Genomic DNA, 17,393 nt, shown 5'->3' with positions numbered 1-17,393 from the left:
GCCTCCCGGACGCCCACGGGGCGCGCCGCAGCCTGAGCCAGGTGCCCCCGGGGGCAGAGCCGAGCAGGGCCGTCCGCCCGGCGCCCCCGGCCCGCGCCCTCGCCCGGGCGCTGCCCCGGCCGCCCGCCCGCCGCCACCGCAGGCCCGGCCCCGGCCGCTGTCAGAGCCGGCCGGCTCACTCTCGGCGCCCGGCTGCGGGACCCGCACGAGAGCCGGCTCCGAGGGCCCAGCCCTCCCTGCGACAGCACCCAGGAAAGCGGCGGCGGCGGCGGCGCCTCCCAGGGCCCCAGCCCCTCGGGCCTCGCCCCGGCCCCGCCGGCTCTAGCCCCCCAGGGCGCGCGGGGCCTCCCCCTATCGACAGCCAGCGGGACCGCCCGACGGGTAGGAAGGAAGGCAGGAAGAACCGACTAACAACCACCCTCCCGCCTCAGCGGCCCCGGGTTACCGTCAGGAGCCCCAACTCCGCCATCCTCCTCGCTCGCCCTCCTTCCTCCTCCTCCTTAGAAGCGACGCTGCCCAACCGCCGCCCCCCGCCCGCCCCTCCCCCACTCGCCCCGCCCCGCCCCGCCCGCCCCTCCACACACTCTGGCTCCTACCGCCCCGCCCCACCCCTCCGGCGCAGGCCCGTCACTCGCTGGGGAAGAAAAACAGGCGGAGCCAAGCATACCGACGCTGCCCAATCAGAGTGAGGCACTGGCGCCAACGACGCTGTCCAATCAGAGTGAGACATTGGCGCCAGCTTCCCTCGCTCCGCCCTTTTCCTTTCCTCAGCTGCTCTACGCCCTTTCTCCTGCCCACTGGGTGCCGCTGGCAAGCGGAGCCACAGAGTAAGCCTCCAGCAGGGTAGAGTGACAAACTAGCAATCGGAAGTTACTGTTGAAGCTAAGGCAGCCATAACTGATAATGGCAGGGAATTTCCTGGCCTCCCGTCTCCAGTGTGACGTAGTTTTCCCTTCGCCCAAATCTCACCGTTGCCCTGGGCAACAGTCGAGCCGTCTGGGAAGATAAATCTGTAAGTAGGCCCGAAAAAGGACCAAAGGTGACCAGACATCCCAGGTTAGACAACTTAATTCATATTCAGAACTACCTGCCCAGGATGGGGGAGAGGAAGAAGCAGGTTTCCTGGCCCTTATTTTGCTGGGACGTCTGGTCACTTACCTAGGTGGACAAGAGGTTAGGGTTCCGAAAATCCCTGTCCTGCCCGGAAGTTGCATTTGGCACTTCTGAATGGGGTCATGGCGGAAGGGTGGGAATAGCCAGAGCCCCCGGCACCCCAGGGAATGCCCATTCCAGCTGGAGTCGCAAAGTGAGGTGAGGGTCCGTCCGTCCTGTCCCGTGAGGCAGCCCCCAGCTAGACGGCCCGCGGGAGACGGAGAGCCGAGGAGGTGAGCGGGGCTCGCAGCCGCTTCCGCTGGAAGAAGGTTTTCTTTCCGGGCTGGCCTGCCCGCCCTACCCCCGCCCTTCTGAGGTTCCCTGTGGGGCGAGGCCGCTCCATCGGCCCCTCGCGCCCAGCTGCAGCCGGCCGGGTCCGAAGGGGGCTTAGGCGCGCGCCGCAGGGCGGAGCTCCTCACTCCCGCAACATGGAGCTCCTGACCGCGCCCCTTAAGTTCCTATTAAGTGCTTTCACCCCGATCTCTGGAGGACGGAGAATTCTGGAGCTTGTGGAAATCGTTTTCCGTTACCACCTAGAAAGGAGGAAGGTGGTCCGCCACCGTCTCGGCAACACCTCTGAGTCTTATTTTCCCGCCTCCGGTCTTAACATTAGGAATGTTCTTCTTTTGTTTCTCCTCCTTTGGGGGCTTAAAAGCAATGACTGCATTTCTGGGTGAAGCTATACCGTCCTTATCCTCCACGCCTACATTTTATTAAACAACTTAATGTTTGTGAATATTCTTAAAAATACCGTAATACTTTTATATGGTTTTTTTTTTCAAGAGTTCTCATATTATCTCATGTAGTTTCTTCTGTAGGCTTGAGTCAAGAACTGTGAGTCATCTTGGTAATACTGGGTTGGATGCCTAACGTTGCCGGGAAAAAGACCAGGAGAACTTTCAGGTAAACTGAAATTGTATTTACCCAGCCAGTCAACAAAGGTGCAAACCTACCTTCTTTACTTAATTTCTTTCTGTTTCCATACTACTCATGCTTGAGCCAAAATGAACTATTCTTGTTTCTTCCAAGATTAATCACTGAAGCACTAACCTTTTGTGACTCTGTTTCCATGTCCTAGTTATCCTTGCAGATGTATTTCCAGATTCTCTGCAACAGGAAGTAATTTACTCTGTGCTTACCTAGCACTTTTTGTACTTCTTTTATGACAACCACTATTTTATAGAACAGCTGCTTAAGTTCTTAGCTTTACTGCTATGTTTACATCTTAATAGAATGGTTTGTCTTCATCTCCCTATCATGTTATCCTGCACATATGATTTTGGTAAATACTTACTAAAAGATTGAATATATTTGGTGTTTCCCAGGTGCCTAAGACATTGCCAGCTTGATTCAGTTGATTAAATGCAGTGTAGTTCAGTTGATTAAATTCAGTGTAGTTCTTGTTACTCAACCTCTTATTAGATTGCCCCTCTCAAGTCTTTCCAACATGATTTCTTCCCTCAATTAAAAAAAAAAAATCATACATATAAAATGTCGAAAGACTATAATAAACATTCATATACCCTTCACGTAGATCCAACAGTTAACATTTTGCCATATTTATTTCATCCTTTCTCATGCTTTTTTCATTGTCATTAAACTATTTGGAAATAGGTTAGACACTTGTTGTTAAGCAGACACCTCTAAAATTTCCAAAACGTATTCCCTAAGAATTATAAAGTTCTCCTGAAAAACAAAGTATCATTATGACAACTAAGGAAATTAATAATTCTGTGATGTTTAAAATCTACTCTGTATGTATATTCTCTCTTTTGACCCAAGAATATCTTTTATACCTTTTCCCCTGCTCCTCCAACAAAATTCAGGATCCGGTCAATGTTTATGTATTGTATTTGGGTGTTAAAACTCTTTAGCCTTAATCTAGAACAATTTCCCTATCGTTTTTTTTCCCCCTGTGACATTGTCATTTTAAAGAGTTCAGGCCAGAGGTGTTCTTGAATGTTCCCTTTTTTCTTATTTCTTATAAGTCAGAAGTTGATGTAGAGGCTTAATTAAATTCCATGTAAAGTATTTTGCAAGAATACTTCACAGTATTCATACTTCACCAATAATGATTAAGCCTTCGCAAATATAACTATATCTACCATTGTCCTGAGTTGCTAGTTAAATCCATCCCACTTCTCTGCACACACACCCTTGGTATCCTACAAAGAAGAGTTAGCATTTAATCCTCCTGTCTGTGGAGAGCAAGTGCTAGTGTCCTGGACTGTCTCCCTGTAGTGAAGTGTGGCTGCTGCTTCACCAACACTTGGAGCTGATGTGATGCAATCTGCAGCAGTGTAGTGATGTCAGCACAGTTTCATGAGTGTCAAGTCCTGGCACCCTGAGGACTGTTGATGAAAGATGTGTGGGCCCTGCAATTCAAAGACAGATGAATCTTGATGTTATCAAAGCAGATACCAAGGCAACTGCTGGCCATCTGGTATTTTGTGTGAGTAGGATGTGTCATTTTCTATTAACTTAATAGTAGTGTCTGCTGGTGAAGTATACCAGAACCAGTGGCATCATCCAGATTCATCCAAGAACAGTCGCTGTTCTTAGGCCTAGGCACAGTTCAGAAGCTAGACACCGCACATTTTACTCACATGAGTCTAAATTAATTAGCCAAATTGAACATGTTGCAACATTTTTCTACTAGCAGATGCCAGATAGCAAAACAGAATAGAACTACTATAGTTTCCAACCACATGACATATGATGTTATTTGGCATCTCCAGATGAATATTATCAGTCCAGATTAAGCTCTGCTAGCATGTGGGCAGCCACGTGAGTGAGAATGAACATTACTACTTTATGTCTGCTGAAAAACACTTTCTTTTGGGACCCCCTCTTTCACCTTTTCATGTTAGTTTACATTCAGAAATGTAATATGTGTTTGAAAATTCATCTATCAAAAGTCTTGAATAAAACAAAATAGTTCATATTTTTCCTACCATTCCTGCCACCCCCATCCACAACCTGTAATAGGCAGACTGAATTTACTTAAAAGGATCTAAATTCGTAAATAGTCACCAAAAAATATCCTCTACTGTCCTTTACATAAACAGATTGCTTCTGTGCCTCCCTCAGTTCTCAAAGATTGTATTTTTGTTTCTTAATACCTATTAATGATAAAATAGGGCATTTGGCATATAATGTGTTATAGTGGTTCTGTATTCTACTGAAGTTGTGAAGTCAAGTGCCTGTAGCAATGGGGATGATAAGGGAAAGAGAACAATAGGCAGTAGAGGGGACTAGAGAACTCCCCATGTTCATCTAAATGGGACATTACTTCCCAGCTGTAGCCGAATTTTGCCATGCAGGAATATGGGCCCAGTGTTGCTAGTTTTGTCAAGAGGACCTGAAATTTGGACTTTATATGAAGACTTCTAATTTTAAAACATTGGTTCAAATATTTTTTAAACATTTAGCAAGCCAGCAAAACATTTAACTGGATAGGACCAAGGGCCACCAGTTTATGACCTGTGTTTCTTATGTGAAAACAGGATTGATACTAAGACTAGAATCTGAAAATACTTTAGAAATGTTTTTTGCCATATTTCAGGTGCATTTATTTTTCTAGGTTAGGCAACAGCCACTTGTCATCTCCATCAAAAATTCAGGATAGATTCTAATGTACAGTAAGCTTCCATTCCCTCAGTTATAATTTTAAAGGTTTTTACTCTTTACCACCAGCTTAAAAATTTGTCCACATTTTCTCAGCCTTGACTTATATTGTGAAATAGATTTGCTTTATCATATTTTTTTAAAAATATATTTAAGAAGGGTGCCTGGGTGGCACAGTTAGTTAAGCATCTGACTCTAGGTTCAGCTGGAGTTGTGAGATTGAGCCCCTACATCAGTCTCCACACTCATGGAGGAGTCTGCTTAAGATTCTTCTCCTGGGGCACCTGGGTGGCTCAGTGGGTTAAGCATCTACCTTCGGTTCAGGTCATGATCCCGGGGCCCTGGGATCGAGCCCCGCATCGGGCTCCCTGCTCAGTGGGAAGCCTGCTTCTCCCTCTCTGCATTAGCCACTCAAAAATGTTAGCTTGAAATCTCAGTCATCCTTGATCATTTCTTTATCACCCAGAGGTTGTGGGGAATGAGGGGGAATAATGGAGGATATTTGAATCTCAACTTCTTATATCCTTGAGTACCTTTTGTATCTTCTCCTCTTGATGCTTGTTATCACTGCTTTTGCTCATACTCTCATCATCTTACCTAAATAATTATAGCTTCCTTACTGATCTCCTTGCCTCTAGTATCTCCTGTTTTTCCTTTTTGTCTAGAATGTGTTTCCAAAAACCTAATCACATGTCATATACCCACTCAGAGCCATCCAGTTAGCTCCCTTCTGTCTATAGGATATAAAGCCCAAACTCTGAGGCATGGCATTTGAGGCTGAGTATGAACTGGCCTCCACCTTATCAGTCCCACCACCATACATATATTGTATGTACCCTGTACTCTCTAGCCATTTGCCTAGATATTTTTCTTTTAATGACTCTGAGCATATTGTTCACTTTGTCTAGAACACTGTCCCCTTGCTACACAGCTACTTCTCTGCATAGTAAACCCCCATTCATCCTTGTGGGACTATCTATCACATTTAGTAGTTCTTCAAAGACTAGCCACTGTCACCTATCCTAAACCAACCAAGTTACTTGTGGTTTTGGTTTCTTAAGGCACAGTACACATGCTTTTATTAAAGTAGGTTGTATTCACTTATAATTATTTATTTACGTGTGTCTCTCCCTCCCCTACCCACCTCCCCCAAGTTCCCCAAAGAGAACCGGTTCTTATCCACTGTATCTCCTTCATTTAGTTGTGGCTGGCACTTAGAGACATTTGGTATGTTTGTTGAAAGAAAAAATGTGTTTGGAAAGCAACATATGATCCCAAATTCCTCTTATATTAATGTTTATTTTCCATTCTGAAAGAATTAATGCCCTTGTCCTGAAAAGAACATCCTTTCTACTCCAGTCTTTACTGTCCAGTATTTACTTTTAAAACTCTGTCCTTATTAACAGATATATAGCCACTAACTTCATTTTTCGTCTTCAGTAATTATTTTATCAATGTGTATATAAATTGTTTTGATTCATTTTTTACTAATAATTGTAATAACTCAATCCAGAATATTTTTGGTTTTCATTTAAATTCATAAACATTCTTGGGGTGCCTGGGTGGCTCAGTCAGTTGAGTGTCTGACTCCTGATCTCAGCTCAGGTCTTGATCTCAGGGTCATGAGTTCAGGCCCCATGTTGGCTCCACAGTGGGTGTGGAGCCCACTTTTAAAAAATAAATAAATAGTAAATAAATTTATAAACATTTTTGTAGAGAAATATGGTAGGAAAATCAACCATTAAAATATGTGTAAGCATGAAAATATATTACATTACAATAAAGTTAAGTGGAATGGTAATAGAGGTCTAAGGAGAAAAAGATATAAAATTTCTGACTTAAAGAGTTCTTCATTCTTTTTATTAATGGATGATAATAGCTGTCAAATTTCTATATTCATATTATATTGGATAGGTTTTTAAAAGACTGATGTAACAGTATTTTTAAATATGCTGGAAATTATAATTACTTGAACTTAAAGATAAATTCATATGTCAATTTAGAAATGTTTAAAGGGGTACTTAGTTTTTCTATCTAGTTTTTAAAAGTCTCTGTGGGTGTTATGTAAGCATAAAATCTGAGGACCACTGACATATATTCTCAGGGTTCAGAAGTACACTTTAGTGTTCTTGTGCAGTCCCACACATAATTAAATCAGGTATCAAACTAAATCACCCCAGAAATTTTTAACTTGTCCAAGTTGTAAGATTAATTTATGTTATGAATATGGGTATGATTGATTTAAAGTAGTAATCCTTCCTAAAGTGTCTCTCAGCTCCCACTCCTACAGCTTAGTAAATCTTTCATGACAAAGATTTGGTTTCCCTCCAAGTTCTTCTGCATTAATTTTAGGCATCCAGCTCAGTGGCTCTGACAGTTTTGCTTACTTCGTCATGACTTTGAAATGTACTATCTATCAAAACCATTATCTCTGAGACAGATTACAAACTAAAGAAACTATGGGGAAAGAGGAAGCAGATTATTTTCCAATTACCCGGACGAAGAGCCTTGAAAAATGATTGACATTGTATTCTCTAAGCATTAAAAGTCTGGGTTCTAGTAGTGTAAGAATTTTACTTCTGCAATTGAGTATGTTTTCTCTTAAAATATACCTTGATAAATGTAACATTTTAAAATCTGACATAGTAGTCTATTGTATGGCTATTCCGTAATTTATTTAACCTTTGATATACTGCTGAACATTTTACTTTTCAAAGCAATGCTTTAATGAGCATTCTTATTCTTAGTTCTTTGTATACTGGTGCATTGTTTTCTTTGGGGCTTATTACTAGGAGTAGAACATTTGGGTCAAAGAAAATGCATATTTTGCATTAGTAGATAATACAAAATTATTATTAATGGATACTACAAAATATCCCTCTAAAAAATTTGTACCAAAAAACCCCGCCCACCAACAGAAAATGCCCATTTCCCTATACCTTCTCTAACGCTGGATACTATCAGGCTTTTGACTTTTTTGCAAATTCAGAAAATATAACATGCACACCAAAATGACGTCACAGTGATTTTCACCTTTTTAATGAGTCCATGATTATTTTCCTCCTTAAACTACAATACCCCCTCAGCACTCCTAAATTCCTTTAAACTATTTTATATTCTATAGACTTACTGCCTTACAAAATTCTATTATTTCTCTCCTCTTACTCTAGAGTGTTAAGCTTCAAAAGGTTTTGGGTTTTATCTGTTTTGTTCACTAATGAACAGTGCTTTGCACATGATAGACACATATTTTTAAGATTTTATTTTTAAGTAATCTACACCCAATGGACTCAAACTCATAACACTGAGATCAGGAGTTGCATGCTCTTCTGAGCCAGCCAGGCTCCCAGACACAAACATTTATTGAACTGAATGACAAGGCACTTGTAAGATACACGAATTTCAGTCATGGTTGGTATGTTTATTCTTTGACCCATATGTCCCTAATGTTGCATATATCTTACCTATCATAATAAGAAAGTACCCTTAGAAGCAACCACAACTCCTTAGGGCACATTACACCAGACAAAACACCCAGGTTTGGCTATTAGCAGGCCACCAGGTAAAGGAAAGAAATGCTCCTTACTTCTGTGGACTCCCTGGGCAGTTGATTATCAAGACAATGTAGCCTTGCCAATGAGGGCCATCCAACCACCACCTTGCTTATTTTAGCCCTTCCCTTCCTGTTTCTCTCCTGCCAATGCCCGGGGAGGGGGGGGCGGGTAGCCTAGGAACAATAACCAACCCTAGTAAAGCAGACACTCCACCCAGGCAAGTGACTGCCGGCTCTGATCTTCCCCACACCAGACCCAACCCACTCCCTACCAGGCCTTTGGCCCCACACCCTTTACAGTAACAATGGCAGCTTAGTGAAACAGAGAACTAAGGTTTGGTAGAGCACCAAGTTTCATTGTTTTCCTGGAGCCAGATTTTGGCTGTGAAAGAAATACAGGAGAGAGAGCAAAGGATAGTGGCTGAGTTTTGAGTAGCTGCAGTTGCTATTCTATAAAACATTAAGTATTCATCCACTCTTGCTGATAAGAAATTTGGTGATACAAAAACTCTTAGCTACTAAATGTTATTTCCTTCACATTTATCAACATCTGTAGTATCTATCCTCCCTTTTGGCAGCGTATCATGTCAGACGTGCACCAAATAAGGGCCTACTAAATATTTTCATTGTGTTATTTTGATGGAGAGACTTTTTTATTATAGCTATATTCAGACTAATGAGGGATTTGCAATGCTATTAGCCTTCAACATAATCTGGAGGGGAAAAAAGGGAAATGATTACTAGGTACCACTGGCAGGCCTAAGTAACAAGAAAAGAATGTGGCAGAAGAAATTGTGTGTTGTAAGGAAGCTGCATATTGCACTTAGATTCAGTTAAGAGTTGCTTCATTCCTGGTCCATTCCCTATTTCATTTTCACTCCCGAAAAGATCAGCGTAGGGGTAAATTTTAATGACAAAGTTCTGGAAAATGGATAGAGGTTCCTCAGGAACTTTAGATGTTCCAGAATAGGAATTTGAACAAGAAGCTTGGTGGATAGAGTAGGAAGATTTTATTACAAATGTCAAAGTGTGTAGAGTGGGAATAACTGAGACCAGAAGCACCTTCACTTGATTATAACTAATTTGCAGTGGGCGGTAAAGACAGGCGCCATGCCAGCATCACCACTTTATAATAATAAATCTTTCTTCTGTGGTGATGTTGTGAAAGGCACATGGTAAGGTTGCATCACTATGGTGAAATATCACAAAACCGGTGGGACTGTCTGGAGAAGCATCTGTTTGGAAAAGGATTGTGCTACAAATTACAGCCCAGAACACCTTGAATATACAGCACAGCAGTAATCTGGAATGTTAACACTGGAAACAAATGTCATTAGCCAGTTGGTATATATGCTGATATCTAAACAAAATACTCAAGATGAAGGTATTTGCTGGCACTTTAGCATATAGTATCCCTGTATTATATTAGAGGAAAGTAGCAAACTGAAAGCAAACCTCTCACTTCTGTTCTTCAAGAGCCAGTTTCACCTCTTTGTGTTGCTTCCTTACAAATGTCAGCTGTGTAGCCAGTAACTAATCCTTAGGATGCTTTTTGTCGTTACAGCAAAGGGATTAAAGTAGAAACCAGCTGTTAGCTATTGAGAAGTGGGAATGTTAGAAAATACTTACCTACTATCTCCCCTTTTTCCTAACTACCTGCCCTACCCCACACTTCCCAGATGGTAATTTTTTATACCTCATCCACCATTTAGGGAGATGCTATCACTGAACCAAATAGCCGCACATAAATGCTTTTGGTTTTCCTCAGCTGATATCTATTAGGTAACTATGTCTAAAAAAAATGAAGTCCTACCTAATTTTTCACAAGGGGAAAAAATTTAGAACATGGAGCCTTCCAAATTGACACCTCCACTGATTAAAGAATGTTGACAAGGTCTAGATGCTTACGTGAACTCTCTCAACTTTGTTTCAATGAAAAGACCCACAAGATAATGGGAAAATTATGCAAGGATAGGGTATTTTGTTTTCTATAGGAATTGTGATTTTACTTCTTAAACTACAATGGAAATAAGCAATATGCTTTGTTAATTCATTCTTGAATATTAATAACTGATTTCTCATTGAAGGAAAAAACTTAGCTGTATCCAACAATTCAGATATGGCAGAAGTGAAGTCAGTGTTCCGGGAAGTTCTTCCAAAACAAGGTATCTAAATCACAAATACTTAGGTCACAGAATATTATAGGGACCAAAATACAAAGTAGTAGGCATGGCACATAGCAGGCTCAATAGCCAAACATCTGTAACTATTTTGTATCCTGTATGCCACATTTACTGTCCACTTTTACTATGTTTCTTTTAGAAGTAGATTATAAAGAACTCATCCTTTTTTCCCCCAGTAAAAAGCTGACAAATGAAGCACTGTTTCTTAAACCTAGAAATCCTGTTATACTCAAATTTGCAGATTAAAATATGAAATTTTCAGTGAAAAAATAGTACTGTAATTCACTAATGTTAAATAAGGTCTGAAAGTGGGGAGAAAGAAACCTAAGTCAAGCAATTGTTAAAGGCTGATGGTTTAAAGTTAAACATTCATGTTAATGAATATTCATTACTATTAATATCATACTTTCACTATGGAAGTATTCATATGCACTATGTATTCTCCGAAATCTTTTTGCAGACTAGACATCTGATACAAAATGTTGTGTGTCTCATAGGTAGCTTAGAATCTTAGGAAGTTCAAAATGTCATCCTTATGAACTCCCTAGAATTAAATGTTGATATATTTGAAATAACTGAAAACAAGAGTTTTCATTAACAATGGATTGATTCTTTTAGACCTTCATTCTAGCTGCAAATCCAAACCACCATACAACTGGGCCATCTCACTAAATTCCTTCTTTTTAAACTTAGGGCAGTTGTCAGTGGAAGATATAACCACAATGGTGCTGTGTAAACCCAAACTTTTGCCCTTAAAATCTCTGACTCTGGAAAAACTGGAGAAAATGCAGCAAGCAGCCCAGGATACGATTCGCCAACAAGAAATGGCAGAAAAGGAACAACAGCAAATAACTCACTGAATGGTAACTTTGCACTTCTACAGAATACCCTGCATTACTATTAACAATAGCTAGACAATAACTTGCGTCTGTATACTGAAGATGGTGTGTGTTAATAAAACTGATAGTGCTTATAAAATAAAAATACCCAAGACTAATGAAACCTGTGAATTTAGACACTCTGGTTTATATTGAACATGAGCAATTAAAAAACTGAACCCAAATTTTATTGGTTTTTTTTTTACCCAAGTTTTTAGAACTGTAAATTACTGTTTCACCATTCCTATTACTGTTAAGACTCACAGATAACATTCTTAGGCACAAGTGACTAAATGCAACTTTTATATTCAGATAATCTTTACATGTTTATTAAAAACAACTTGAAGATACATTCTAATCTCGTACAAAGCGTTTTGGGGCTTTTACATTATCTAATTTTAAAACTTGTTTATGAATTTTGTGTTTCATATTTAAGGCTATTTTGCCTGACCAACTGGTCCTACCAGTAATGACAAGACTGTATTTCTTAAACAAATATGATCTTTAAGAAACCTTCACTTACCAAGTAGTCCCCTGAGCTTTTAATGATACTGACTTTAAGGACTAAAGAATTACCGGGCTATCTTTATCATCCAGGTATCAAACACAATTAAAACCCTAAAAATAGAAAAAAATACGGACTTGAAAGAGCCCATGAGATAAATATGAACATTAAATTTGGGGTTTTAGTTCTAAGAGACTGCCTAAACCTGTAATGGGCATATTCCTAAGAATATGTTTGTTAATCTGAATATAATTCTTGGCTGGTTGCTACAATCAATAATAGATGATTTAAATTAGCATAGACTTGGAGGCCTGGCTGAGTAATTAGGCTCTGCAAAAGAGGTTAGAAATGTGATCATTCTTTAGAGAACTATTATTAAACTGATAAGAACAGAACTATTTATTGGTAGCTACTATCTTCTCAGACACTGGATAAATGTAAAAACTTTGAGTCTCTGAAGAATAATTTTTTGTAACATAAACATTAGTTGGTAACAGAACTTAAGAATGATGAAACGTATTATATTTTAAAAATATCACTGAGCTTTAGAGAAGATCAAAAAACAAGTATGTATGCATTTCCCACAGATAATATTAAAAGAATTTACTACTGTACTTTTAAAAGTTTGCAAAGAACAAAATTTAAATTCACTGGGTTCAAATATGCTCCCTTACAGGATTTAAAATTTGCTGTGTAAAATAAAAGTTTTTAAAAAGACCTAAAATATATGTACTCCCAATAAAGAATCAACACTGCTTCACATGTTTTATTTTGTCATACATTCTTTTAAGAACCGGGTTCATTTTTCCAGTTTTGTAGAAAAATAGATGTTCCAGCCACCATTTATTTAACTGTCTAGTCTTTAAGACCAATCAATATGTTCCCTGGAAAAATGAATAAGTCTTATGACTAACTCATTTTCTTAAAATTCTTTAAGACAGAGAAATAACTTTTTTTTTTTTTTTACTCCCAAAGCACAGTATTCCAACAGCAGCAGCCAACATGGGGTTTTAGCAGCTTAACTTTACCCCCTAAATAAAGCTTTGTATAAACCAGTGATTTTACTACAAAAACACTGTCCTTGAAAGAAAGGAGTGGCAGTCAGACATCAATGCAAAACTTGGAATGATTAGGTCATAAACATGGCACTTACAAAAGGTAGCTTATGAGAATATTCCACTTAAGAAGTGGTTACTCTTCTGTCCCTCCTTAACACCCTCAAATGAAAAAAAAGAAAAAGATAAAAAGAAAACACTTCCTTTAAAAATTCCCCTTAAATTGTAGATTTATAAAATTTCAGAAACGCCTTGTACCCAAAACAAGTGCTTCAAAAAAAACCAAAAAAACAAAAAACCTGTGCTAACAACTCTTACAATTCAGATATATTTATACTTTTTTTTTTATAACATCTAAGACTGTAAGAGTTCTTATATTCAGTAGCTCTCTGGTTTAAGACGACCTCCATCTCCTTCACTTACAAAACGTTTTCTGCCCCTGTAATGAAAAGAACACAAGCATGAAAATGGATACCAATTCTGACTATAGATCAAAACCAAAAAAACCTTTGGGTTCTTTTGGTTAGTTTCATTGTTTAAAAAAAAAAAAGTGAGCATACCTCTAATTCTTTTGAGAAAGACTCTTTCCCAAAGGCTACATATCCTAGGATATTAACAAATCAAATGAACGCTAATCTAGGCAGTTTTTAGTTAAATAAAAGCTTAATTATTAAAATAAGTTATTGACCAAATAGAGTCATGTTAAAAAGTTAAAATATAAAGCAAACATGCTATTTAGAATTTTAATATTTACTCCTACTATGTTATTAGTATTATTTGAAAACTAAACAGTGAGCCAAAGAAACACCAACATGACTTGGAATTATGCAAACTAGAGCTACAGAACCTATGAAAATATCCATGTTTAAAAATTTTTTTTAGTTTTTTTCTCAAATGTAGAAAAGCCATAACCTGTACATGCAGAAACAAATCAGAATCCAATTAATTGCAGTCTGTGCCCCATTTTGGAATTCCTACTATTTCAAACTCAAGAGACCTTGCTTCATAATGTAACCACACTTATGCTGTATATGTAGCTATACACAGTAGCCAACAACCCAGGAGAAATAGTTGACCAGGAGCCTAAAGCAGTAAGTGGAAAACAGAGTTTGCTCAGGATTAGCCCTCATTCTCTGACCATAAACCAACATGCACAAGCATTCAAGACCACATACAAATGTGCACTTCACCCAAATAAGCTAATGGGTAGAGGATAAAAAGTCACAGTTCTACGGCAAACAAAGAACATTTAGGTATCTCCTCAACTGATCCTTAGAGTAAAGCCACAATAGAAATGACCAGTTAGACTTCTGAACAGAAGCTGAAAAGTTTAAAAAGCTAGTGCCAAGGTGTTGACCCCTTTTCATACTAAGTCTAAGTGGAAATCAGCTACATTTTCCTGCACATAAAGGCTTCAGACTATAATATTAGAGACTGAGATGGGGAACAAAGCAGTAAGTATCAAGAACCTTATCAAAGCTGACAGTATTTACTGATGTATACCACTTGGCACATAAATGATACCATCACCAAGCAGAGATCTATATATGTATTTTTAGAGATCTGTATGTTAAAACATTTTTATCAAAGCTTTCTAGAGGAAAAGACACTATTAGGAACTATTTTTTCTAAGACTTAATTCTCACAATCAACTTCAATAAAAACAAAGCTTTGCAATTTTTTCAGATAAAAATTACAAAAACTTAAAATGCACATAAAGCAGACATACACATACTCAAGTTTAGCTATTACTAACATATCTGTTTATAAACTTCATTATAAGCTTTATTTTAACCACAAAAAAAACTCAGCAACTCCTAAAGAGTTAGATTCTAGTAGCACAAATATATCATCTCCAAGGAATCACACACATCCACTTTCCAATGAGATAAGATCCAATTAGCCTTAATTCTCCATTCCATGAAGGAGAAAAAGGAAGTTACATGGAGTACAGGAATGAGCCTAGATCTTTGAAGCCAGGAAAGGTCTGGATTCATCCTTGGCCTCTACCATGTGTGACCTTAGGAAAAGTATACTACACTTCCTTAAACCTCAATTTTCTCCTCTTATTGGTGATAATATCTATTCTGAAATAATATTTCAAGTACTTAGAACAGAGCCTGGTACACAGAACTACTACACAAAGCTAGTTTCCTTCCAGTGAACAAGGGCTTCATGAAGTAGCCCTGTATAGATTTACAAGGGGGCAAAATAAGCTTTGCCCTTGTTTTTCCATAAACTCAAAATAGATGATTTTCACTCTTGAGTGGCTTTAGGGGAGATGTTATTTTTCTGACAGAATTCCAGAATTTTTCTGGAATGACAGAAAATTAGCTTAGCCTTCCCAAGCACTCAGCCAGTATCTTATGTGAAAAAAGTAATAAAGTACCTTGAAGGACAAAGATCTCTGAGTTGTTTGGAAATTATTCCAGCCTGAAAACATTCTTCTACAAATCGCTCAAGCACAGAGTATGAATGTGGGACATCCAGATTAATGTCTGGAATTTCATTGTAAATTCTCTCATAACCCTAAAACAATAAAATTATATACAGAATGTTAGGCCATATGAAATACATAATGCCATACAACCCATCATTGTCATCAAGCTACATTTAAGGCCTTAACTGTTCATAAAATTAGAATGAAGTCAGATCTGATCCTTGAAAAGTATAGACAGCAGGTATATTTGTCATAGAATGTCTTCTTTAAAACTTCTCTCAAAAGAGTTTAGGTAGACATCCATCAGACACTGGACATACTTCTTCACCATCTACTTCTCTATATACATTTACTAGACTTCCAAAAAGTATAAGGCAAGTAAGAACCTCACCAGTATTTTAAATCGGAATAAATTAAATACTTTAAAGTATATATGTTAAAAGATCACATTCATGTTTGTTTCTAGATATAAAATAGAAACTATCATATCTTTAAAAGCAGAACTCTTGAGGAAGAACAATCACATCTTAAAAAAACCCACTAAAGTGTTACTTTTTTTTAAGATTTTTATTTATTTATTTATTTGACACACAGAGACACAGCGAGAGAGGGGACACAAGCAGGGGGAGTGGGAGAGGGAGAAGCAGGCTCCCCGCTGAGCAGGGAGCCCGACGCGGGGCTTGATCCCAGGACCTCGGGACCATGACCTGAGCCAAAGGCAGACGCCCAACGACTGAGCCACCCAGGCGCCCCTAAAGTGTTACTTTTAAGAAACGGCTACAAGAGGTCAAACATAATCACAACTATTAAAAAAACAAACAACTAACTATAGGCAGAGTAATATTAAATATAACTAAAAGAACATTTCACTGATAATTCATAATCTTTATTCAATCATTATACATTTAAGGTATAAGCCTAAAATTGTTCAAAATAATGTTATACTTACTCTTTTCATTTGGTCTAGAGTAATGGTAGAAAATTTCCAAAGAGATTTTAATAAATCCAAAATCATCTTAAATGTACTTTCTCCAGTTGACTCTAAAACCATTACAATGGCCTAAAAATTGAATGAATGAATGAACAAATGTTTGGTCATTAATTCATATAAAGAAACTGCTCCTAAATGTATCAGATTCCTTTTGTCTGATATGTAATTATAATCATTATAAAAATTTAAAAACAACCTACTCCCTTAACATTAAAATTAAAAAAAAAAAGATGTATGCTATTAAAGAAGCATTAAGTCATTGTGGTACAAAAAGGAACACTTAATAATTCTCTTTGGAAAGTCAAAGTAATTAAGTAATCTTACTTCATATACAAGCTCATGGTGAAAATGAGGTACTTCCAGTTCCTTAAGGCAATGTTCAGCTTCAGATATGTCTCCAGAGAGTAAATATTCTTTCAGCAGCATATCAATCTATTAAATTTAAAAATTGAGATATGTTAGAATTCCTAGTTTTTATTTTTTATTTCTTAAAGATTTTATTTATTCATTTTGAGAGAGAGAGAGAGTGCACACGTGCACACAGAGGAAGAGGGAGAAAGATTCTGAGGCAGACTCCACACCAACCAAGCACAGAGCCCGAGGTGGGGCTCTATCCCACAACTGCCAGACCAGGACCTAAGCCAAAACCAAGAGTCTGACGCTCAACTGACTGAGCAACCAAGGCACCCCTAGAATTCCTAGTTTAAAAGAAAAAAAAAAACAAAAAACTGCTTTTTGCCCATAGGATTTACTTACTCCCAAAGCAGGTCACAAACAGCTGTGTAAGAACATACAGACTTGACACAACACTATCACAACAGATTTTTTTTCATAATTAAAAAGTAAACCCCCGATTTTTAAGTGGTTCATAATTATAAAGAAAACGCAGTGCTTCAGTGTGTCTTAATAATCACTGAGATCTAGGAGTAGACTTAAGATGTACATGGCCTGAGTTGTGACCATAATGCTTCAATGCTCGCTATAAAACAAGGAATTTTAAAGACCACTA

The 17,393-nt window shown here is 38.5% G+C and overlaps 3 protein-coding genes across 16 annotated transcripts in view; 1 reads left to right on the top strand and 2 right to left on the bottom strand.

Moving 5' to 3' along the window:
• SHOC2 (SHOC2 leucine rich repeat scaffold protein) overlaps positions 1–1,297 on the bottom strand; it is a 93,558-nt gene extending 92,261 nt beyond the window's left edge. Inside the window, exon 1 of one of the 2 annotated variants that reach the window (XM_045878804.3) lies at positions 1,159–1,297. The gene's annotated coding sequence lies outside the window, so the exon portion shown is untranslated. Of the gene's footprint in view, positions 1–445; positions 570–1,158 lie in introns of those variants that run through there. The other variant, XM_045878805.3, reaches the window with a different exon arrangement.
• BBIP1 (BBSome interacting protein 1) overlaps positions 808–17,393 on the top strand; it is a 20,176-nt gene continuing 3,590 nt past the window's right edge. Inside the window, exons 1-4 of one of the 10 annotated variants that reach the window (XM_045878816.3) lie at positions 808–1,012; positions 1,959–2,055; positions 10,420–10,497; positions 11,209–11,378. In XM_045878816.3, the coding sequence (XP_045734772.1) occupies positions 10,452–10,497; positions 11,209–11,375 (213 nt within the window). In that variant the 5' untranslated portion in view covers positions 808–1,012; positions 1,959–2,055; positions 10,420–10,451 and the 3' untranslated portion in view covers positions 11,376–11,378. Of the gene's footprint in view, positions 1,057–1,172; positions 1,312–1,367; positions 1,386–1,450; positions 1,880–1,958; positions 2,056–10,419; positions 10,498–11,208; positions 11,579–17,393 lie in introns of those variants that run through there. The other 9 variants (XR_006791376.3, XM_064595271.1, XM_054508385.2 and 6 more) reach the window with 9 other exon arrangements.
• The window catches only part of PDCD4 (programmed cell death 4), a 27,007-nt gene continuing 22,260 nt past the window's right edge, over positions 12,647–17,393 (bottom strand). For all 4 annotated transcript variants that reach the window (XM_045878807.3, XM_045878809.3, XM_045878808.3 and 1 more), the window contains 4 exons: positions 16,709–16,816; positions 16,343–16,453; positions 15,343–15,482; positions 12,647–13,392 (listed from right to left, as the gene is read on the bottom strand). In XM_045878807.3, the coding sequence (XP_045734763.1) occupies positions 13,332–13,392; positions 15,343–15,482; positions 16,343–16,453; positions 16,709–16,816 (420 nt within the window). In that variant the 3' untranslated portion in view covers positions 12,647–13,331. The remainder of the gene's footprint in view (positions 13,393–15,342; positions 15,483–16,342; positions 16,454–16,708; positions 16,817–17,393) is intronic.

Source organism: Mirounga angustirostris, unplaced genomic scaffold (genome assembly GCF_029215605.1).
Source record: "Mirounga angustirostris isolate CCGP_5_RB_7025 unplaced genomic scaffold, mMirAng1.0.hap1 SCAF_6, whole genome shotgun sequence".
NCBI lineage: Eukaryota > Metazoa > Chordata > Mammalia > Carnivora > Phocidae > Mirounga > Mirounga angustirostris.
The sequence above is the reverse complement of the archived record's forward strand: the minus strand, read 5'-3'. Positions and strand labels throughout refer to the sequence as shown.